The sequence below is a fragment of the Agelaius phoeniceus genome, chromosome Z, assembly GCF_051311805.1.
Source record: "Agelaius phoeniceus isolate bAgePho1 chromosome Z, bAgePho1.hap1, whole genome shotgun sequence".
Classification (NCBI taxonomy): domain Eukaryota; kingdom Metazoa; phylum Chordata; class Aves; order Passeriformes; family Icteridae; genus Agelaius; species Agelaius phoeniceus.
Genome location: NC_135303.1, coordinates 27353548 through 27379607, shown reverse-complemented (window position 1 = coordinate 27379607; position 26060 = coordinate 27353548). Strand labels below are relative to the sequence as shown.

Sequence of the window (26060 nt, the reverse complement as noted above, 5' to 3'; positions counted from 1 at the left end):
CATTTTTTCTTTGATGCATGCTTATCTGCATTATTGTTGGTTATGCACATTTTTCGCAAGATACAGGACCCTTCTTATACATTCTCTCATACAAACCCCATGTTTTCCAGATTGACTACCAGAGGAGTTGTTTGTAGATTTGTGATAAGATACCACTTCAGTCTACCAGTGTGCCAAGTGCCAACCAAAACAAGAATTTGGTTAGCTGTCAAATGGAAGTGAGTTTGGCAGCCTTTCGTGACAGGTAGGTTGCTAATGCATTCTCTGTCCATTTCTCAGTGATGGTATTACTTAGAAAGGTGGTCTAAAGAAAACCCTCTTGAAGGTATTCCAAAACCAAAAAGTTTCCTTATCTCTTTAGTTGACAAGCATTTCCTTTCATATCTAGGCTAACCGGTATGAGAAAGTAAGTTGTGGAGAGTGAAATATAATTTAAAAATATCTTTAAAATATAAATGGAAATAACTCTGTTAAGGTAGAAATGAACTGATCACATAAAACTGGCATTCCAGGAGATTGTTACTGGAATGCCATATGCTCTTCTTCCCCTGGAAGCTTCTTTCAGAGCACAACATAAATGCAGATGGTAGGAGTCGTGTTTTCAGAGGCTACAAGGTGGAGTTTTTCTAAAGCAAAAAAGGAATCTCCAAGGTACAGAATTGTATTATCAAAATGTCAGAACAATTATTCAAAGGAAATTATTTCACTAGAGAATGAAAACCCCAGCATTTTGGTGACCATTCTTTCAAATAATGTGCAGAATATGTGCTTTCTGCTTTTCTTAAGATTCATTGATTCATCTGTTTGACAATCAGTATTTTAATTTTAAAATTCCAGGAAGTTCATTATTATTGTAGTACCAGTTGACAACAACATGATAATTCTTCATAGTAACCAACCCAACACCTACCACAGGCTGTAAGAACGTATAGATATGGCAAGTCTTTAGCTGCAGCAGCCGGATTTAAAGAAAACCAACAGACTTTCTTAGTATAATTCATCAAGATAAAATTTTGATTTTATGAACTTCACTTATCACAGAAAAAGATCATGATTCTGGATCGCATTTCCATGGCAGCAATCAGACCACTGAAATTCACAAATAAAAACTCTATTTTTTGCATGCAGACAGTGGTAAATTCTGCAAGTTTAGAAAGGAACAGCTTATACAACTTACTTCCGAGCTCTATTTTCATATGTTGAAAAAAGACAAAACAAAAGAAAACAAAGTGTAAAATATACTAAAACGACCAAATGAGCACAGTGGGCTCGATTCAGCAGGTGGAAAGTCCTAGGGCGTTGCTACTTTTGATCAGTAGCTGCCTGAGGAGTCATCTAACTCGCATTCATGATGTAGGAATCTGCAATATCTTCAAGCCTTCCCATTAACTATCAACTGTAGATTTTCTTATTCATACAATACATAAAATGTTTTTTTATGATTTCACCTTCATCTTATCTAATTGCATGAGAAGCAGAACACTCAGACCACCTGAACACATTTCAGAGCTGTGGCCATGACTGTTATCATGATCTGGGATCATTTCTTCTATTAAATTAGCCCTGAGAGAGCCCAGTCTTTTTATTTTTGTCTCCAGTGAAATGGTTGAAGATGAAGGAGGGGGACTAAACAAAACTTAAGACTCTAGAAAGATGGAAAACTGTAAGTCACTTGAGAAAAAGTACAAAGATGCAAAGGGATGGAAAATTAATTTGCATCCATCTAATCAGCTACAGGAAGAAAGCAAACTGCTGATGCAATCTTTTCATTTATGGTGCATTCTTCAGCATATTGAAAAAATTATCTTTTGGGGTTTTTTTCCCTGAATACAAAAGTTTTGGGGCTGTAGTGCAAAGTGGTAAAAGACAGAGAGAAATTATTAAGATAGCTGTGCAATCTAGCTGTCACACCTAGGAAAAAATTACTGATGCCACCTTCTCCCCTCCACTTGATTAATTAATTTTTAAGGGAGATGCAGAACACACTTTATATCCTGAAAAGCTCTTCTGAGCTTGACTGATAAAAAAAGCTGGAGATCGAGCCTGCTGTGCTTTTTAGATTCTTTTCTGAACATATGTGCTCATACACACACAGACACACAACACACACACACACACACACACACACACACACACACACACACACAATAAATAGTAAAGTTAGAATGTTAAGAAACAACCTTTTCAATCAAGGATTCAAGTCCAGCAAGGATGCACATGACATGCTATCCTCTCCCCAGAACCCCTTCCACTCCCCTCCACCTCCCAATCCTTTAAGCTAAGCAGGGTGGCCAAACTGCTATATAAAAATATGCTTTTTATATTCACATAAAAATGCCTCAACTTCTGTTATCTTTTTATTCCTCAAAATATCTCCACAATGACTCAGTAACATTTAAACCTGCAAATTTGCTAAATGTAATACAGTAATCAAAGTTTACAGAATACTTCATAGCTTAAGCTTAGTTAACTACTGCTTTAAAACATTGCTATGAAAGAGAGAATGATTGTTAGTCTAAATTTACTAATAGGAAATGAGTAAACCTGGCCTTTCTTTCCTGTCTTTCCTGTAAGATGCTACATAGATATTCTTTTCATCATGGATGCCCCTCTCACATCACTTCACTGGTTGTCTCAGGCACAGACCTACACTCAAAAGTTATGAAACCATCAGTTTGAAACTAAACCTAATTTCTCTCTTTCTTCTCTGTAACTCATTGGAACTATCTTCATAGGCTGTACAGATGGCTGCCTCAGCTGAATGGGGATAACAGAACAAACAGACCCTGACCATTCCTCAAAATGGTTCTTAGGACCAAAATTCCCTGGTTCCTGAGGACAAAACTCTGAGATTTTTTTCCCCTCAGGTAGTTCAGGAATAGTAACCATTGAGCAATTCTACTCATTTGGATGTGCTTTATGACAAATACATACTGCAAATTTTAGATAAATACTTGTAGTTTGGCAAAACCATGGCACAGCTTAAACCTACTACCAGTTTTAGACCTCAGGCTTGTTTCAGACTCTCATGTAGAGGGGAAGAACTCATTTGAATAATGCCAGAGGTGCTCAATGGTCTCAACTATTGGCATACACTCCCATTTTCTAGAATAGATGGCCAGGACCAACATTTGATCTTATGCACTGAGAATATACAGTGGAGAGAGGCTAAATGCTGGTGGGCCATGAAATTATACTTGATGAATATTCTGTTCATTAAACACTACATACATACTCTCTTCTATCACATTGTTCTGACTTTACAATATTAAAACATTTACTACAAAGAAATTTTTTTTTTCATTTTCTTCTGTCTATTGTAGCTCACATCTTTCTACCTGGAAGAAAATGCATAAAAATAAAGGATAGTCTCAGTGGCATAGAACAAAAATAGTCTTAGATAATTCAAGAAGTATGGGAAACTTCTAAAAAACATTCACCAGTTTATATGGACATAAACTGCCAGTGTACCTTCTTATTTTGTTGTAAATAGATAATACAGTAAATGGCTATCTTTGTCTTACTCTGAAAGAAAATCAACCTCCAGAACAAGCTTGAAGGGAAGGGAATGGTGGGGGGAGAGGAGGGAGGGGGCAGAATGGGACTAAGAGTGACTGAGAGAGAAGGAAACTAACAGAGAAAACACCTTGGGAGGAAAAAGAAAGCAAAATAATACTTACTGATGAATAGCTTGCAAGAATTTGCGTTGATGTTTCCTTACTTTTGCATGGTCTATTTTTTTAACCAGCTTTGTGTTTTTATAAATTAACCATGTTTCCCTGAGTACATTGGCCGCTGCATTTTTCACCTGTTTAATAAAAGAAAAACACCAGGCTGACAAAAGTAGTACTATGTTATGTTTTTACTTTTCTGTTATTAACTTTTCCTAAAGCTTTTGAAATGCTGTCTTAACTGTGGGAAGTGGGTACCTCAAGTAGCTGAAGCACTGAGGGAAGAAAGCAACAACTGGATAAAGGGGACTGCTGAGCAGTTTCCTTTTAATATAGATGTGATGTTCAGATCAAATATTTTTGCATCCAGGAATAATTTTCCCTCTTCAAAAAGTTGAAACTGTTTGGTGTTTATGGCAATACCAATTACAGTGAGGAAATACTAATGCATTATCTGTATGTTAATTAAGTGTATTCAATAGGACCATAACATTTCTCTCTTTCTTATTCTATGGTTAGCACGTCTTAATTCTTTTGGCAATTTAACAGTCTTTTAAAGTTTCAGAGCTGTTTGAGCACTTTGTCCCTTTCTTTTATTTTTTTGGTTTTGGGTGGCATTTAGTTTTTATACTTGTTTCTTTTTTAACATCTCCAAGAAGATGAAAAAATATGTTGTCAATTAATGCGGGCAGAGTTCTATTTAAAAAGTGCTTTGATTTATTTTTTAAATTTGGCGTTCCATAAAATGTTAAAGAGTACCTACAGTTCCCTTTTTAGGCCCTCCAAAATTTTCAGAATGCTTAAAAACATACAAATAATTTGAATGCAATGTTGATTAATGGCTGAACAACTAGGATACTTGGAAAGAAAAATTGTCCTAATTATTCATCTTTATTTTCTCTCCTCCAGCTTTACATCATGCCAGTAACGGCAGTGTCAGAGCTAAGTCAATGGCTAAGACATTGCAGGAATGTCATGCAATAACTTGGCCCAGCAACAGCCTCCCCCCTTTGCACCTGTAAGTGTTGGAGAACCTTGTCCTGTCTTCACTGAAAGCACAACCATGGTTTAGAGACGTCCTCACAATTCCTAAGTAGCCCTTGCACTCCTGGAAAGTATGGCTGAGGAAAGATCCCCAGCATCTGCATGAATTGTGATCTGATGTGAATCTTAGATTTGTTTGCTTGGCTCACTTTTCATGTGCTTTGAGTTTCACAAGCTTAAAGCTTTGTTTAATAAAGTATTAGACTAACATTGAGATTTATATGAAGAATAGATGAACAAAATAAACTTCAAAAGGCATAAATAAAGACTAGACTCAAAATCTGGCCAATCTCTGAGACACATTTTGGGCTCAGTTGTCAGATAACACTAAAAAAAGTAACTATGTTATGAAAGGACAAATTATTTCCTGTGGTCTAGTATCAACAACACCTTAACTGACTGCAATAGGAATGTAAATCAACAAGCACAGAGAGACACCTTGTCAGACACCCTTTATACCTATACAGGAATTCTCTCCTCACTCATCCTTAGTCTCTCCCTGCTGTGACTCCTTAGAGGAGATACAGGCTGTTAGTGGTGAGCAGCACAGAAATGAGAGCCAGCACAGCCAGAGCAGTGCTGTGAGAAACACAGCCCTTGGGGACAGGACGGGGCTCTCTGCAACACAAGGCCCGCAGCAGTGCAGCGCTGCAGTGCTGCATGGAGCTGTGCTGGGGCAGCCATCCTCCTCCTCCTCCTCGCCTGGAGCAGAATGACTGTCTCTATCTCAGGCACCCACCACTAAGGAGAAACTCTGCTGAGTTCTGCTGAGCTGTGACTGTAAGCACCTTTTTCTTCACATTGGCTCTTCTCAATAATGAAGACTGAACAAGTTGAGTGCACTGTACAGTTACTACTCTTTTTCTTGTTCCCTCAACACTGACCTGTTTTATTTCAGCAAAGGATTTGTATTGCCTTGTTTGCTGCATTTTCTTTCATTTAAAATATTTCAACACCAATGCCTCCTATTTTGTGAAAAATAGTTTCTTCTAAAAATAATATATACAAATATCTTTCAGGGTCCTTCAGAACTGTGTGCCACTAAATAAACCATGTGTTGTGTCCAAAACGCAGTTGGAAATTCTGCCTCACTGTTATTGTTCATATGTTGCAACATATGAAAACATATGTTATTTTCTTAAGAATATCTCTCATAGGTTGAAATTTTAGTTTTTATCTGTAATTTCACCTATTTTAGCAACAAAAAATATATTTTCATATGCCATGCAAAAGCTTTTGGTTTAATGCAATAGTCTAGTTCCACAGCACTTAACTGCTAATTAACTAATTAACACCAAATACCTTCCAGTTACAGGGGCCCTCTATACAATATTCTATACAAATCCTTTAAATTTGCTGACAACTTGCAGTTGTCCTCAATTTAAAGGAAAACTCAAGGCATCCAATTTCTAATCTTTCAAAACAATACCCATGACAAAGTTCAGCAAGGATACCAAGCAGGAGACTACTTAAACACAAATGTAGAAATAAATTAATACACAGTATTCCTTTTCGGTTGTGAATATAAAGTGTGACTTACTCTTTTAGTTAGCTGGGTGTCCATCATGAAATTATGCACATGTTTTTCAGCTTTGGTAAGTTCTAACTTCCTTGCCACCACAGCTACCACCAGTGCAGTGCACCCAGCACCCTGAAAACAATAAAACAAACCCCCAGGATGTTACTACTGCATTTTGCAGGGTTTTTAGAGGAAGTTTCTCCTTTCCTGTAGAAGTATGGCAAGCATCAGGTGATTGATCCTAGGTAAATACAGTGAACATACTACAGCTGTTTCATTTCAGAGTATTAATTCAAGTCAGTATTTACAGGTTGGTAAACTATTAACGCACCAAAATAATTAGTGAGCAGCATCACTTAGAAGTTCAGTTGTTTGGTTTTTTTTCCCCTGCAGGGGTTGAACATTTCCCATTTCTAATGCATAAACAAAGGGGGTGATTAAAAACAACTTTTAAAACCCAGTAACAGAGTACTCTGTTCTTAAAAATTTTCTCAAGGTTATAACAACTGCTAAAGAGGAAATAAGATTAGATTAGTATTTAGCACACACACACACAAAAAAAAAAAGTTTCTTAGGATTTTCTTCAGGGCCTAAAAATAATAGTAAAATTATTATTTACTCACTTTAGTATATTTTCCTGTTGTTCTGAGTTCTTCAGTGATCTTTTCTGCTTATCTTATTACCATATAAAATAGAACACATACACCGGACCGTATCTTCAAAACTTGGACAGAGAAAATACCAATTTTCTAATTCATGCTGTGTATATGTATGCACATGCGTGTATACACATTGACATGCATGTGCACAACAGGCAAATTCCAGAAGGTGCCTGTCTCTTTGGAATGACAGTGGCTTTATCAGCATCACAAATACAAACGCTTCTTTATGGGGCAGGTGAAACAGAAAGGAGGTTAAAATGAGCCAGGTAATAAGCAGTGTCAGTTTTACACATCTAGAGGTATCATTACCTTTACACTATTTATAAATTCTACTGCTTTAATATTTTGTTTTAATAAAAATATTCTTACAGTTTCTTTAAAATAAAGTAAAAATATCTCATTAAATATACAAAGCTACATTTAACTTGCAGGTTCATTCCAATCTAGCTCTTACTCACTTGTGTCAGTTACTCTTCAATATAAAGCAATCTCTCATTGCTTCTCATTGAAGCTTAGCACATTTTGATTCACAGAGCTTTCTTCTACTTATTCTGTATTTCTCCCATAAATTTATTCTCTATCCCCCACATCTAAAACTGCCTTACCCTCTCCAAAAAATCCAGAAGAAATCTCAGAATTTAGCTTTCAAAATACAAAATCCATTATTAAAAACATAGAGACTGCAAAATAAATTACCTAATTGGAAACCTTTTTCCACACAGAGTCCTTAAAAAACTGGATCTTTTCTCTCTGTGTACTTACTGAGGCATACAATGAATTCTGTGAAAGCCTTGAATTAATAACTTTTCCATTTCTCTGGTAGATTGTTCCAAAAAATCCATCCAACCCTCCTCTCATTTTCTCTAGTTAGTTCTCATCTTCCATCCTCAACAGCTCTCAGCATTCCTTCAAATGAGCGTCTCATAAGTTTGCTGCATTTCTTGCTTCTTTCCTGTTCTCAATACTAAGCCTTTGTTTTTCTCCACCTCTCTGTTGTCCAGTCTTGCGATGATGGAATTACTGGGAATTTACTTGAAGTTTTGCTCTCTCCATGAGTCAAAATGGTGCTATAAATTCTTCTCCTTCTCAAGACCCCATTAACAGTTAAAGAGAAAGAATACAGCCACAGCTTAAGGCTATGCACTTCAGAAGCCCACTGAGCCTCCACTGGGAAGAGGACAAGGCAGAAGATGCTCTAACACATCCTACCTCCCCAGAAAACAGACAGTGCTCTTTAAGTCTTCTTCCTGTTGAGGTAAATGCTATTATGCAGAAGACTTCTCTGTAGGCAAATAAATTAATAAATTACCCCATATAATAGCAAGGAAGTGAAGATAAAAGCAGACACCTTTCGTTCAGTATGTCAGGAAAACCAGGGCCAGATGCTGATTTAATGACATAACCAGAGTTCTGCCTGCTCAAAGAATGGAAATGAGCTTATCAATACAGACCCCACTAGCAAAAAACCACCTATTTAAGCCAATTTACTGGGGGAGAGAAATACTAGATGACTCTTTCCCAATCCCCCTCAAAAAGGCTAGAGGAATGGTGGCAGGCAAAAGAGCTTGCTTTGAAGCAAAATCATTCCAGCCTTTCTGATTAAGGCATTTTCAATGTGGCACAGCAGCTGTAAGGGCCAAATGCTGTCAAAAGTAGGAGTTTTATGTCTCACATAAAATATACTGCCTGTGGTGTCACAATACTGTCACTGGTGAGCTGTGACAACCACCTCTACAGTGTATATGCACTGCTATCTTCCTCATATCCAAAACAGCTTATTGTGATGGTAAGGTATCCTAAATTCAAACTTAAACCTCTTCGTTTTGTGGTACATGATGGGATCTCAGGACACGAACATGAGTTCTTCTAATGTTTCTTCAGAAGCAGGAAGTATTATACTACCTGCATGTTTACATTTCACAGTACTGTGAAGGAAAAATAATCATTCATAGCAGCTTCCACAATGACTAAAATTCCACTTAACCTACATGATGCTAATTAATATTTCATGTTACAGCAACCTGCAGTATTACATGGCTCCCCTAAAGAGCTCAGCATCCTTAAAAATACTCATAAAGTGAGAATTATTCAAAATGGCAGAAATTAAATGGAGGAAATACAGTTACTTAAAAAATTGTAGCATTGTTATTTATTTATTAATAAATATTTATTTATTAGTAAATATTTATAAATAAATATTTATTAAAATTGCTCAAACTAAGCAAAAGCACTAATAATTATTTCATCTGCAGGAGGGGTTCTTTAGAGAATAAAATTCTACAAAGTCTTATATTTGGTTACTGTATTAACTTTCAACATCATTATTTTTATCCAGTTTTGAAGTAAATAATAAAATAAATCTTTGCTTCAAGCTCTTGTTCAGGAGAACTATATGTAAGAATGAAGAATATTAAAAAGGCAGGACCAAATATATTTTCAGGTATCAAAGCATTAATCAATTCTATCTGGAATTGACACTCCTTAATCAGCAGCCTGACCACCTCCTGCATTACAGAGTTATCACAGTGTGTTTTGGCTTGGTAAGCAGCCTGGTTTTAAGGGCACTTAGGACAGAATATTACAACACACTCAGTGTAAGCAAATTGATCAAGCCAAGGTTGTTCATCTGCTCCACTTAGTGGAAACAGGTAATAACAGAATGAGCCATTCATTAATTTGATGGTGTTCAAGTACTCTAAGATCAAGTATTTGCCAGCAACCACTGTTTTTAAAAGCTGATTCTGATACCTGAATTCTTCTGTTTTCCAGAAGGCACGTACAAGCTGAATGAAATTATCTACTAAAGCATGAGAAGCTCTTAAAGATCACAGATTGAAGAATAGGCAAGATTAGGACTCCACTGATGAGCGGAGCAATGCTTATTTCCTGTTTGCAAGGATCAAAGATGAAGCACATTAATTTAATCCTGAACACACAGTATTTCTTGCTTGATATGAAGTGTAGCATATTTGTCCACAGTAAAAGAAAGAAGTCTGAAAATAAACATATCCACAGTCTTCCACCTGAGCAAATCAACAAACTCTGGACTTCACAGTGGCATCAGATCTCTGATGGCAATTGTAGAATTTGCACTTATGAGCAGTACAACCTTTAGCATCGGGTTCACAACTGCTTACACAGGACAGAACTTGTCTTGATTATCAATCTATTTAGCCATTGTCCCTTATGAAAGCAATTTGATGTGACTGCAAGCGACTTGAGGACATTCTTTGTATGTTTAATTCTAAATATGGTGCTCCTGTTAAGGACAAAGAATGACACCTAAAGTTCAAATGCTCATGCAGGTATGCAAGTCTGTGAAAGCCATTCTCCTCTCTAGCCCTCTTTGATGCCTAGAATACAAAGTGAGTTTCCCTGATAGAAATGTAAGTGGAAGTGTATGTTGGCATTTTACTCATATATGGTTAGGCAGTTTTTAAACAGTAGTAGGATAATAATTTTCTCTGTTACATAAATCTAAATGATACACCTAAAAAATGAATGGAAGGATGGATTAAATTGAGGGGGAAAAAATAATGTCATCAGGCATTAATGTCAAGCCCATGTTATTTGAAAAGTGAAAGAGAAGAAAGATGAAATTAATTGTATTTTAAATTATACTTTAAATTTAGCAACTGAACATGACATGAATTTAACTTAAACGTGACTCTCAGAAAAAAACATGACTATTACTTGGTGTTGTCTTTCATTTTACTTACAGGTGTCATAAATTGCAACTTTCCCTATTTTCTGCACAGCCTCTCCTCTTGGGACTTAGTTCTGAATTATTGCAAGCCTTCTTTCAAATGCTTTAACAAAGCAAACTATGTCTTAGACACATCAGACATTGCTGCAATGGTTATTTTCTTTGCCTGTCATTCTTAAAATGTTACTCTGCTCTGTGTTGATGTAGTTCCTTCTCTATGGCATCATATACAGAATATTTGCCCTCAGCTGCAGTATTTTATGACTCCTCAGGGATTTCAGTTCTAACAAGATCTTTCAGACAAGATTCTTTGCATCACCTATTTACTTAGTAAAAGCTCCCAAGAAACATATAAATCTAATATATATTTTTCTTTTAAAACCTTCCCCTTCTTTGTTTAGGATTTTACTTACTACAAAGCCTAGCAAAACCAGTGAAGGTATGTCAGATTCTAGTATGCCAAGATGACTACTACTACCCTACATAATTCCTCCTTGTTTCCCATTGTATTTGCTCTACGGGAATGGTAAACTCATCAGTAAATTGGACTGTGTATTTCTACTCTCTTTACACAGCACTGGCATCAATAGGATCAGGAGTCCTGAAGGGCTACAGGAATATAAATAAGAATTAATAAAGGTGGTTGGCCTGTATTACCCAGTTATAGTATGTACATCATACTAGACCTGACTTTCCTTTTCTCTTCCTTGTCAAAGTCACTCATCAATATATTACTACATGCCAGCTGAGATGCCTTTTGCTGTCCAACCACAATCCTCTGTCCTCTTCACTTTTGCAATCCACACTGAGCTTTCTGCTGAAATCAGCAGAATCACCATATCAAAGCTGACTAACTAAAAGTTACTACAGAGGATTTTACATTACAGTAAACCACACCTGACACAGCCATGGCAGATGGAAGGAAAAAGCTGGTGTTTCCCACAGCACACAGTGAAAATGTGGCTATGGAATCTGGATCAAGACCGTGCCTTTACTACCACTCACAAGTGCTAAGACTGAATGTTCACACTGTGATTCTGCAAGACAGTGCTGGCAAAACTGCAGGGTTCAGACTTCAAGGGCAGTCTAGCATGTACATCTAACATTATTGTCAAGGTCCAGTTTTACTGACAGCGAGAGAAGCTTTCAGCTCTTCAACCAAGGGTTTATCTAAGGCAAATAAAGCTTAGCATTGGCTGCATTTTCAGTTAGAACTGAAAGCAGCATTTGGTCAGTAGAGAAACCCTGTTGTCCTCTAAGTAAATGCCTCGGGCATTGTCACTTGGTTCTTCTTTTGATAAGGTTCTGAAATACCTTCACAAGACTACAGTGAATTGAGTCACTCCTGCAACCACCTGGAGGGTGATGCGGGTGAGAAGGGAAGCAACACTGTGTATCAGTGTCTCTGTTGCAAGTCACCTGGCATCTTTGGTTTACTGGACTGGAATGAAGTGCAATCTTAAGTGGTGTAGGTGTCACAAAAATGTCCTGCTATACAAAAATGTCCTGCTGTACTTGCCTGTAGCTGAAAGAAGGCAGTTGCCACATTTCTTGCTCATTTCTCTTGGGATCCACTGAGGGAGAGAGAAGGTGTGCTTTGCAGACATATGGTTCTGGTGGGAAATTTAGCTCTGCACCAGAAAAGGCACAACATTCCTCCTGCTGCTCTGCATAAAATGAAAGCCCTGTAAGAATTTAAACAGGCATTTTGCTCATCTGGCTCTCTCAAAGGTGGACATATATGACCACCAGGGAAGGGGAAAAAATTTTTTAAAATTTGTTGCTTGAAGTAAAAAAAACCTCTCGAAAACAACACAGGCAGAAGCGAGGGAAGTGTTGCTGTATAAATGTGGGTTTGTATTTGTCACTGTTTACTGGGAGAGATGTATAACCTTGCAAGACTGAAATAAAATGAGTAATAGGACAACAACTATGTTATCTCACCAAAGAGTGATCTAAAAAACCTTTGCATTATTTATACTTTCTTGTATTCAATATTTGCCTGGCTACTATTGTCTTCAGTGGCATTTGTCTGCATCACATCTAGAATTTTACTGCAACATTTAAATTTCTGATCTATATAGGAATAGATGAGCAGGTTTGTTTACTTCTAATTAGTCCATAAGGTTTTTGGCAATGTTGCGAAAATAAAAATTATGAAGACCATTAAAATGTTATGTATAAATGTGAAATTGATTAACCAGTGTCACACATAAGAATGGGTATTCATAAGTGAGTGTGAAGTAAACTTCTTGAGAAATAAAAGCTGGGTACTAGGAGAGACATCTGAGACAACAGAAGACATAATGATTTATAACATGAAGACAGTGTCTCTTCTACAGGGGAACCTACAAAGGACTGTAGTGTTAATGAATGTAGTGTAAATGACTGTAGACTGTCAGAAAAGTTAGGACAATTTTCAGAATTGTCAGAATCCCTGGCAATTCAATATGGCCTGATGACTGGGCTTCTGGTAAACCTTCAGTGGTCATAACAGCTAAAATACCCCTGGACAGTTTATCCCAAAATGCATAAAAAACTTTTTGCTGGGCAAGGGTTGAAGTGTAATTTCCTTAAATGAGCAGGCTTAACAGCCTATAAGGCTGACGGGAAACATCACTTCAATAATTCAGGATGAAAGCTACCAGTGATGTTCTTGTTCTTCACCTGTGTTGCAAATACAAAAGTTTCATGAGAATATGTGTAAAAGTACACAAAAACTGCTGTATTAAATCTAAGGTTATTGCAAATGAAATTACATTTTCTCAGATCAAAGAAGTTTTGCTGCACCAGTCATCAGCTCTAGTCATACCATGTAAACAATGAAAGCATGAGACAACTGCTTCTCTTTCCAGCCAGGAAATAATTGCCTTTGAATTTACTGAAATGCATGCATAACTAGACCTTAGTGGGAAAAAGTTCCTGTGTCCTCTGCCACTTCAAAAACTTCCCTGCTCTACTGGTACAAATTAAAGACCTTCTGAAGAAGTCTTTTTCCCTTAATTTTTCTAGTTTTGAAAGAAGGTGAAACCTTTCAAGAGGTGTTGTTTACTCAAATGGAGTAAAACCTCTGCCATTGCCTCACTTTTTAGATTAACGCCCTCTCAACCACTGCATCGGGGATCATGTTTTAAAGCTTCTCAACTTGATTTTGATAATTTATGATTCTTTACTTCAGCTAGAAATTTCACTCCAACAAGCCACAAACATAAATAATCCCAAACTACCTTTCTTCCCTACCAAAGTTTTTGCAATTTGTTGTGCTGGAACAACAATAGTAGAGGAGCTGACAAATTTCTCAGTAGCCCAGCTTTTAATAGCTTTACCCTTAAGAATGCAGGCATCATTATCTGTCTTCTCCATATAAAATTTCTGCTCAATACGTTGTCTACTTAGATTCTACTATGATAGAAGGAACAAACACAGTCTGTTCTAAGTCCTGATGTCACTTATATTTACTACTGAATTATCAGAACCTACTGAATCACATTCTAGCATATATCTGAGACATGGACCCAAGATGCTATCAATTTACATGAAAAGCTTTTCATATTTTCTGTACTCTCAGAGAAGTAAAAACTAAACAGTGTTCTAGATGTTTGAGATATCTACTTATCAACAGAATGATGCACCACAGTGCTTTAATTTGATTTGATAATACCTTTTCAGCTTTTAAATTGTAATTCAAAATATATTTCTATATTTTATAAACCATTGTTTCTCTGACACACTACACAATTAAACAACATGAACAAAAGTTTTCATAAAATCACACATTTTAGACACTATTATACACAATAATTTATGACCTTTTTGTACACTATCCATAAAGTTCTATAAAATAATTTCCATATTTGCTCGAATCTGATGTTTACCTTATTTTTTCTCTTTTTCAGGACTCATCCCAGAAGACATGCAAACAATGTTAACTATGCAGTTAGAATCTACTTGTTTATCACCTCTTTTTTTTTACAATCTAACAAATAATAAATTTCAAAAATAATAGAGTTAAGATTTGCTACTCACAAAAAATAGGACAGTTAGAAACTGCTACTCTAAGTGCCACGTTCCTATGTTAGATAGTTCTCTGTATTTGTTGGTAAGACCAGGCTGTCTACAATTACCATTTGCAAAAACATGACAATTAAGCCTTAGATGAAGAGTTCTCTGTTCTTAAACCAGAAACACCTCATCATCATCATCACTTTTTTCATGATTCATAGCAAAGAAACAGTGATTGTTTAGAAATAAATGCAGACTTCCAAAGGACATAAAACCTTCAGCATGAGAGGATTTAAAATGAGATATTAATTTTTGATTCACCATTCAGAACTAATAGCTCCTAAAGCCAGATTGTACACACTGACTTCATAGCAACTACTCTAATAAGAATATTTCATCTACATGAGTGGTCTTCAAATACTGTAGTTAAAAGATGCCACTTAAAGTTTTTGCAAGGAAAAACTCAAATCTTGTCCACAGCCATTGTATACATTTAAGAAACTTTTTGTATTTTTTTGGTTCTTTCCTAAGCCTAATAATCTCTTTGAAGTTCATTTCAACAAGAGAAGCAATTAAAGTATAATTTCCACATTAGCAAAGCAGACACTTGAAATAACATCTATTTCATTTAAAGCAAACATCATTGAGCTATACCAAACCAACTGCATCCTGTGACAGGACAATTGCAATTCATCCATTTTATTTGCAGCAACATAGGTTTGGCTTACATGTCTGCTTCTAACTGTTGGTGGGTGGCTTTGCAGGAAGATTCTGCATCATAAACTTTGCATCATACAATAAAAGCACCACCTCACCACATAATGCTGGATCTAAAAGGAAAAATGTCCTTCTTAAAACTTGTAACAGGTCCTTGTATTTGCAGTCAGAAGAATTGATTGCCCTTGTTTTATCTTGTGTAACTCCAAAAGCTTACAAAGGTCTGCAAAAGTTATCCATCTCACAGTCCATAATTATGAAGTTTTCCATATCTTCTCACACTCCCCCTTACCAATTTCTACAGAACTTCTTTAAATTTTTGCTAACTTCATTAATCTCCTTATAATGCAGGGAAAATTTTGCAAACCACTCCAACGCCTGAAATGCAAAAAGCCATTAAAAAAGTGGAAGTGCTGCCTACACAAGCAGTTCCACTTAGAAACCATACAAGGAAAGTGTTCCACCTGTAGCAGAGATCACCTTGCTGATGAGCATCTGAGAGATCTGCCTGGGTGGGCATTGACAACCAGGCATGGCAGCTCCAGGAGGCACAAAACATATGCAAATTCAGTACACCAACAAGTTGCACGGCACGGCAAAGATGCCACAGGTCTCCCTCTTTCCTCTCTATCCTGCTCTGAGAACAGTGACAGCAGCTGTATGCATATCCATCCAACCCACTCTTCCAGACCTACCTAAAGTACACAAGGGGCAGAGAATACATTTGCTCTCAATTTATAGCCCACCTGGCCCACAGTCTGCTACTGCTGCCTAGTAAAAGTTTCATAATTGAGTTGAGGCACCCAGTTCAGTTTCACTTGCTTGACTGTAAAACATTTCTGCATTGACTCCTCTTTGTAATGTGTGTCAGTATTTTTATGAAAGTTTCATATATTTAAGTGCTTTGCAAGATCACAATGTAAATGGTTCATTTTTTTTCATTTTTTTGTTCACAGGGTTGTTTTTTTTGGGGGGGGGTGTTTTGGTTTTTTTTTGTTTTTTTTTTTAATTTATTTTGGGTTTTTTCCCCAATTTCTCTAATACATTTATCAAACTTCTTTGCTATCTTACTCTCAACAATTCTCAAGGCATTTTTCCTTTTGGTATAATCTGAATATGTGTAAATATTTTCATATTTTCCAGCAGTGTGCATTTGTAGAGTTTAATAGGTGTCACTTTACATCAGTGACCTAAGACAGCAGTAGTTACAATGTCAATCACCAACACAACTTGGTGCCACCAGCAGACTGCACAAAGCCCACTTCTCAGGCTGGAGTACAAGGCAGAGCTCAGCCTGAGCACTCCCATCTCCATTGCACAGAAAGCAATTCCTGAGGCAGAAGTAGGAAGGTAGACATGGCACCAGGGTCTACCTTCCTACTTGATCCCTAGGGATCGAGACACCGAAGTAGGCTTCCTTGGGCCACCAGTTCCACAAAGCCAATATTAATTCTTCAGTTGTCTGTGTAACTACTCTTGTACTCACAAGTATTTCTATTTATTCCCCCTTCCATCCATTTTAATAGGGACCTTACCCAAAAGCAAACACAAATACTCAGCAGTATTTGGCATTGATCACACTAATCCAATGCACTTGCTGCTTCACATGCTAGGGAATTACACTTTACCTCTTAAAACCAAATATATGTTTTTATTTTACTAGATCCATTTAACAGTTACCTTTGTGTGTCTTTTAATTAGATCATCAATTGCTCCTATTGAAATAAAAATCAGTAGGTCTGTTCTTTTAGGATTTTATATTTTCCACAACAAACATTAATTAGTTACTGTACAAGTTTCAGAAGAGTAATTGGTTTTAAAGAATGATATTCAAGACCTGTAAGCTTTTTGGTATTACAGGTTTGTCTAGAAGAGAGTTCATTATTATATTTACTGTGCCATACTTCATACTCCTCAGGTCCTTTATAAAAACAAAACAAAACAAAACAAAACAAAACAAAACAAAACAAAACAAAAGGCAAATACCAAAAAAAGTACCAGAATAATTCCAGCATCTGACTTTTTCTCATTGTTCCATGTTTTTTTATCTCAAAGATTACTTTAATGTAGTTAGTGGTTAGCCTTTCTATTGTTTTACCTATCATAACACAGCAGCTACTTGGCTCGTTTTCCCAAATTCATTACCACGACATTCTGATTGGAGCCTCTGCTCTTCCAAAGCCGCTGCAGAACTTATAATCACTAAAAAAACCCAATCAGAGACATGAAGGTATCATCCATATATTTTACAAGTCTTCCAGTTGTGAAAAAGAGATGCCAATGTGTGAAAACAGTATGTATAAATCCATACTTGACTTTTCCATGGAAGCCGTGGAAGTGACTTTGTATGAGGATTCTGTCAATTCTGCAATCCCTGCCCTGCAAGGTGGCAATAAACACTGCTTCTCCCATCCCTTTTTCTAGTGAATTTATGACCACATTTCATTCTCTCTGGCATCAATATCCAATGCAGAAAGGAGCAAAGGTAAACACCCCAGAAGATGGCACATTTGAGCTCAGCTAAGAGCCTTTCAAAAAGCCCTGTGTGTCCTTCCTCTGCTTTTAGCCTGCACCTTTCAACTCTACTGCAAACTCTGTATTTAAGGACATATGCATTTACCACCTTTTGCAAAATATACTGGAAATCTTTGTCAATCTTTATTAATAAAGGTCAATAAACTGAAACCTATCAGGTTTTTTTAAAAGATTATTTTGAAGCATTTGTAAAAAAAATCCTTAAACCTTACAAAAAAAAAAAAAAGCAGCTTTTTTTTCTCTCTGGACATAAAATGTACACTTATTATAAACCAATCTTCTATCAACCTATCTGCTCAAAAGGGACAATGCTTTGATAGTATTTGCTTTCAGCCATAATCCCAATATAGTTGTTTTAACAGAGGCAGATTACTTATACATGCATTACTTATAATCATTGGCAAAAATTCAGAAGCAAGTATGTATCTTATTGTTGCATACTGTACATACATGACAATCATTCAGCCTTTCTCATTCACAGGGGCATTTACACAGAAGTTGGTACAAATAAGGATGGCAGAGCCCAGAACTTGTTTACATCTAATTTACTGTAAATATCTGTAAATTTTCCCACCATTACAATACATTGCCTTACTCCCTGCCCAACTTTGACCAAATGGTGCAGTACAAAAAATTAAAAACAGATATGAAATACACTTAATAGATATATATTGAGCATGCATAACCTAACAATTGCTGCATGGTATCAATGGTAGCAAAAGGTCTTACTGTTCAAATAGCATAACATTATTCCACTTAAAGCAATGGACTGCTATGAATAATACGTTATTAGACTCATAAGAAAGACTAGAAAACTATGCTCAAACAAAAAAATTTTAAGAATTTAGCCACCATTATGTCTCTTTGTGATTAATTTTAAGAAACTCATAAGAAATTAAGAAACTCATAACTGAAGATCCGTTATTAGTACTGGTCCAATTATACATGACCAAAGATCATCAAGATGATATGATACCTTAACATTTAATGGAAAACTTTACTGAGATTTCTGAATTATGTCAGGGTGCAATTTGTTTCTCTGTATTTCATTACACAGTTGCTAAATTTTTGCTTAAAGAAAAAGAAAACTCTGTTTTATTATTAGGAATGAGAGACTTTGGGTATGGTCTGATTAAGTATACCCTCTACAAGACAGCAGATGAATATTTCTTTATGACTACCAAAAGTTTTTGGCTTAATTTCAAATTAATTAAAAGCAATCACAATCTCATATCCAATTAACAAATTCACTCACCATGATTCCAGTAAGTAAACAGACCCCTTTTCCACAGTATGTATTTGGTACCATATCCCCATATCCAATGGATAGAAAAGTTATTGAAATCAACCACATTGCTCCAAGGAAATTGCTAGTAACATCCTGTTGGTCATGGTATCTGAAAAGAAGAAGAAAACAATTTCTTTATCATGAAAACATTTGTTAAACTATTGCGCTCTCTGAAAAAAAATGCATTGACTGGTCCATACAACCATTTTTGTTTACAATCTCATTTTAAAAGGAGTTATAAGGAATTAAATATAACTCAAATACAAATACATGAGCAGTAATGGATCAGAAGATATAAAAACACCAGTAGTAGAAATAGTTTATAATTCAGTATTTGGTTATTACTGTAAAGCAGCAGAAATCTCTTTGTTTTTAACATAATCTCTTCACCAGGGGTACAAGTCCTGGTAATGCTCTGCAGTAGCATAAGACACCAGAATACCACAGTTGCTGCGGTCTGAGGCAAATATGAGAGTGAGAATGGGTTGTGTGCACAACCAGACAGCAGAGTACATCATCTCCTTGGCCTGAATGCACTCTATGATCAGAAATCCAATCCTAAAAGAACACATAAATGCTGACTTAGACAACCTATGGTCTCTCTCCTTCTACAAGTTCAAGGTAAATAAAAAAGTATGCCATTGTATTTCTCACTATCAAAAGATGTTTACCTTAAATATAGCAAAAACTCCCTTTAGTGTTTAGTCAGCTATTATGTCAAATTTCACAATGTGCTGTTTCTTGACTTAGTTTCAATATTATAGTAGAATATTTTTCCTTTCCAAAAACTGCTAAGTTTAGATAAATAATCTTGTTGTCACATGACATATATACCGAATAGAAGGTGAAGATAGATTTTATATTTAAAAACCTGTTGTCACCACTCAGTCTGTGATGGGGGGAAAAAAAAGCCTAATAGCCTAAAGTAGGGTGGAATTTTGCTTCCTGGACAGAGCAGCCCTGCCATAGAGACTATCTGCAGCAGCCACTGCAGACTCAAGATTGCAATCACCCCTGCAGCTGCTGTGAAGCCTCAGGTTCACTAAATGCTGTTAGATTCCCCAAGAGTATTATTTTAGCCAGTCCCTAAATCGGTGTCTCGCAGGGGGTCACAGAGGGCCATTTATTTAATTAGTTCACAAATCCGTAAACAACCTGCTTCCCACAACTGAAACAACTGCTTCTGTTTCCTTCCTTTCCGGACTGCAGTCTCCGTGACGGACCAAGAATGCATAGCAAGCACAGAGGCACTCTCAGGAAATTCCCTGTTCTCACACTTTTAAGATATTCACCATAAATGTCTGCAACATACTATCTTCAAAGTCCCACCTATGCTCTGATGATTACAACAACATAAAAGCTCTTTGACTGCCAGAGACCACAGCAACCACTCCAATCAAGTCTGTTCCACACTTCACCTGGATTTTCCTCTCTCCTGGTGTCAGTGTTGTCTCTCACATATTTTATGCAAATTTCTCTGTTTTGCCTAGAACAAAACTTAGAAAAATGTAGTAAAAGTCCACATTTGGAGGTCCTAAGGACATCAGCAATGATAACCACAACAGCAAAAAGAGTTAAAAAAAAGAACGGCAGATTTAGCTCATGACCACAGAGCTTTGCATGTAGCAAACCACAATCGGACATTGTTTTTTTTTTCTAGACTGCACTAAATGTTAGGGATTTTAGTCTCCACTTAAGATTCGTAGCAAGTAACAGCTGTGAAATAAATATATGGATACAGAGAGAGAAACACATTTGTCCCATCCAGGAGGCAAGAAGAAAGCCTGTGTATCTATCATGCTAATCCCTACAGAGTATCAAGTAAGAGATACGATCCATAGTGTCTGGATGAACTTCACAGAAGGGTACTAAAGCTACAATACATTCTAAGGTTAGCAATTCAGGCAAATATTAAGAAATGCCCACATAAATATTTACAATACATTTCTTTAATGCCTCTCTTTGGATTTTGAACCTGATCACTTCCATGCTTCATATGACTGAAAACAGAAGATTCAAAGACAACTCACTAAGTTCCAGAAATAAATAACCCATAAGAATATTAACACTACTTTCTTAAGTCTTGAAGAGAAAGGGAAGAGAAAATGGGAGTCTTCATCCACTTATCCTCCTTTACCCATGACAGAAAACACACAAGCCAACCTACACATAGGTTCTTTAAAAAAGGTGACATAAATTTTAAAAGGCACATCAGAAGTTTTACAAGATTCATTGGAGACATGGAGACAATTAAGCTTCCCTAGATGAACTATTCATTAAAGCTATCTACATCAATATTTGTTAGCACAATTCAAGGAAGGACCTGCTTAAATTTTCCATCCTAGTTGTTAGGTCAGGCATCCTGGATTTCCTACTCAGAGTATTTTCTTAGTTATGATTTTAACTAAGTCACTTAGTTATGATTTTAAGGCTATAGTTCAGCAATCAAATTTTGCATGCTTAATTTAAAAATCATCACCACTACTTATTAATGAATTTACTGTGATTAAGAAACAAAGGATATGGGAGGACATGAAATAGTTGCAGTTATTGCTGCAAATACTCAAGCACAGTAAAGCATGCAAATTACATAATTTGCCTAATTTAATATTTCAAAAAAAACTAAAAACTTTTTCTCTTGCAACTGTACATGGAAAGTTGAAGGGCTGACTTCTCAAGTTAAAAATCTGTAGGTAAAATTGTGACGGTATAAAAAGGTATCACTCTCATGATAATCCTGTAATTTCTCTGTAATATTTTTAAGCAGGTAGTTTAATCTTGTCTCATATATTTTGTAACCTCACTTAAGATTTTTTAATCTCTTTGGTTAGCAGTTCTGGTATATGTCTACACGCTTTGGATTTTCATAAGATTACTGCTGTGTCAGCAGGGATTTCCAAGTACTTTATAAAGTCCCTAGGCACCACTATCACCTGGGACTCAAGCCTGAACCGGGAAAGTCAGGACAGTCATCTGCTACCCTGTGTCCACAATCAGGTAAAAAAATATTATTATTTCTGCATCAAATCAGAAAAAGCAATATCTTAAGAAAGTAGTATTGCAGAATATTTATTTTTACAGTAATGGAAATGGCTAAAAACTAACACCAGAGGCATTTAATTGACTTTCTTTTGAAGAAGGGGAAAGAAATCAACCCACTGCCCTTAGACGTGTTTTCAAAGTTATCCCAGCATCAAAGAGTGAACTTCTCCATTTATGCAGGGAATAGCAAAATGGTCACAGCAGAAGTTAAACTTTCTCATGTTTTTCTATAAGAGTTTCTCTAATGTGTGGCTCTAGAAGTCACCAGAAGACCACATAAAAGCCATTCCTACAACTGTATCTTTCACTTCACCGCTGAGATTATCCCCAGTAGAGCCAATTCCAGTGGACATTATAGAGAGCAGAAAAGCCAACCACACAAGCACTGGAGCAGAGCTGTCTTGCTCTCTGTCAGTAATCACAAGCCACTACAAACATCTCCTCATTCCAGCTGGACTGTGAAAGACAGCTTGGGTGTAACACATTCCAATATTCTGTATTCAATATTCACATTCCAATAACTGTAGTTTTCCAAAAGTATCCATTCACCCTACATCTGAAACTTCTGAAACCCAACAGGAAAACAATTTACTATGAAAAGCTAGGAAACCTGAAAGCTCAGAATTAAAGAAATAGAAACAAAGATTTCCTTTCAGTGAAGAGTTTCACACAAAGCAGAATCTTGTCATTACCAACCAAATTCCAAAATGGAAGATTTGTTGTCATTAATTCTTATTTATATAAAGGTTTTTATTTTTATGTTTTTTTATTTTTTAAATTAGTCATGGCAAATATATTCATATAAATATTTAAAGTCCATTATTCTTAATCAATAAAAAGCTGCATAAGAAAGATTGTGAATCACTTGAAGATAAGAACTAGTATTAAACTGTATTAAAACTGCATCTATATACAGTTTGACTTTCTTGATTACACCCAGACTCACACAGCTGCAGAATAAAGGGTCATTTTGAAAAGCTATGTATTCCTGCAGCGTACAAAAATCATTGGCTGAAGTCACACAGCCATAAGAATTATTTATCACACTTCTTTTCTAATAAGGGATATGTCAGCAGGCAGGCAGTGCTGCAGCTGGAACACACTATTCACCAGGCAATCATCATCCTGTGAAACACCACCATCCAGTTCTCACCAATCAGCATATATAAGTCTTGACACCACTCTAATTCAAACCAAAAATAGCTGAATGATTATATTTGTGAAAAAATAGCATGGCTCAATTCTTTCTCAAGCCAAACTGAGTGGGAGTTTTACAACTCATCTCAGAAAAATATAATATATTCCTCAAGCGACAATACTGCAGTGGCTTTGTTTGTCAAAGAAATATTTCAAATTCTTTATCAAACAGCAGTCTCCTTCTGCTTTCACAGTTAGTGTCATGATTTTCAGTACTGCTTCCCTTCCCTGTTCGTATGTGATGAAGTTTCATTTAATTGGTAGAACATCTGCTTTTTAGCTGCACATAATTATCACAAATTCACATCTGGACATTTAAGACACATTCATCTTAATAAGAAGTAATCAAGTATAACATGAAGTTTGACCACCGGTGCATTAATTCACACTCAGCAGTTCCAATTAAGTTACTCTTGCCTCCATGAACAGCCTCTGATAATTTTGCTATTTTTGGTTTTGCCTCCTTGAACAAGTCAAGGAAAGAACTAAAAATTATTGAAAAGATGACCATTTCTGCTGCTTTTACCATAATCAAGAAGAAAGTCCTGGCAATGGCAATTCAGGCTGAGGTTTTTTTTGTCAAACGTTAAAATCTTTTAGATTATTAACAGCTGGAAACAGGCTTATCCCAGTAAATCAGAAACTTGTCAAGGCTCTGTTGAGGAACTGATTGATCTAACCACCTATTAGAGGTCCCCCACAGTATCAGACCATTCTGTTACTGTCTTTTTAGTCTCAGTTAGATGGTTAGTACCAGCAGCATTTTATCTGTGATGATAGCAGAGATGTCTTTGTATTCCTTCTCCCTTCCTCCTGTTTAAAAGAAAGGAAAGAAGAAATCCATAATGGCACATGGAAGGAACAGTGGGGATGACTCCAAAAGCCAAAGTCAATGGAAGAAATTTTGCCTGCCTTGATGGGCTTAGGATCAGAAGGGCAGCTTGGAAAAATGTATGCCGCTCCTTATCTTTTTCCTAACAATGCTGTTGAGGTCCCCCAAATATTTACGAAGGGCAGCAAAAATGTTCTTGTCACAATAACTGTTTAATGAAAGTGCAAAACACCACAACAAATGCCTGCATTTCAAACAGACTGACTCACAACATTAGCAGTTGTGAACCCAGTCAAAAGTAATGGGTAAGGTTCAGTTGACTGGATTGCTTCTACCACAGCCGAAAATGTTCATGATTTTTCTGCTAAGAGCATTTTCAGGCTATTTACAAAAAGCTAATAAAACCAAGAAATGTGAAATATTCTATGTAATTAGCATGTTATTTGCTAAGATGAATGAAAAATATAATCTAAAAGAAAACGAAAGGAAATGGGGAGAAAAACCAACACAAAATCAGATGGGTGAGGTAGTATGTTTTAAGAAAATTTTCCATTATTTTTAATATAAACTATAGTTTAAATATAAGGGTAAAGACATAAAATTACCCCTAGCCTATGTCAGATAGCCACCCATCAATGCCTGAGCAACAGATAACCCACCAGTAAAGAATAAGAAATAAGAATTAAATGCCATTTTTACTAAGGATGCCAAGCCTTTACTTGTCTTCCACTGGTGGCAGCCTTGTCTTCAACGGTGCTGTAGAGAGCTAATGCTGTGCTAAATCATTATACCTGTGAATATTTTCCACCTTTCCAAGAGAATTCATTCAGTTACAAGCAAAAAAAGCTGTTGAAGCTCCTTAAAAGTACCTGACTTTTTTTTTTTAAATGTGCTTTCAATAATAGTGTTAAGAATGTTAAGGAGAATTTGTTGAATCAATTCTGTAAGTATTGGGAAATTGGGAAAGGCTTAAATTTGTGACAGACAGCAATCCTCTAGAAAGAATAGAAGATACGAAAGCTCAGTATCAATGTATCAAAAAGTATTCCTGCAAATAAAGTGGTGACTACTGCTTCAGAAGGTCTTGACTATGAGAAAAAAATAATGTGTCTTATCAAAGTGTTTAGAGAGTTTAAGGAGAATTTTTTCTTGCCTCAATTAAGAAATGCACCCACCTCTCCTCAAGCCCCAGTTTTGGTACTTATCCCCCAGTACAGGCATATTCTTACTCCCACTGTGTTCTTTTCAGCAGTTACAAGCTATTTTGCTCCTGCAGTGGCATAACTGAAGTTGTGATTTGTTGTGACTCAGCAGAATAAAGAATATACCTAAAGCTCCTGGAAAGGTGTACAAAAAGTCCTAAGCTTTGCCTACAGATGTGTTTTTTAAACATATCATCTGACTGTTTTGAAAAACAATTAGGTTCACTGTGCCTAAACATGGCTTATTTTAATGAAGTTAAATGTGCACAACGGAACAGAATGTAAGGCATATAGGAATACCTCTGTATCTCCCAGAGGTGAAAGCTGGGACTAACAGTAGCAGCTGTCACAAAAGTTCCATGACTGATTCTTCTCATTTCAAAAAAACTTACAATAATTATTCTGTGTACAAAATTCTGCTTAATCTTAAGTATTTGGACTAACACATTCTATTATATTCACACCGTCTTCCTTTGGAAAGATCTATCTTCATGCTGCAGGGCAGGGTCAGGAATTCAGCATTTCCCAGCTCCGTTTCTTTACATTTGATAATATTCTGTCACCAAATAAAAAGAGTTTTGCATGTTCCAAAGGAGGGCCTTCAGATTTCAAAAACTCAACTCTCTAGCCTTTCCCGGTTTCT

General features: G+C 36.3%; 1 protein-coding gene across 2 annotated transcripts in view; it reads right to left on the bottom strand.

The window, feature by feature from the left end:
• Positions 1-26060, bottom strand: part of KCNN2 (potassium calcium-activated channel subfamily N member 2) — a 71518-nt gene that overhangs the window by 6700 nt on the left and 38758 nt on the right. The window contains exons 4-6 of one of the 2 annotated variants that reach the window (XR_013179798.1): positions 19112-19253; positions 6256-6366; positions 1178-3808 (exon numbers count right to left, since the gene is read on the bottom strand). Coding sequence is in view for 1 of the 2 variants with exons in the window: in XM_054652029.2 (XP_054508004.2) it covers positions 3681-3808; positions 6256-6366; positions 19112-19253 (381 nt within the window). In the remaining variant the exon portion in view is untranslated. The remainder of the gene's footprint in view (positions 1-1177; positions 3809-6255; positions 6367-19111; positions 19254-26060) is intronic. The other variant, XM_054652029.2, reaches the window with a different exon arrangement.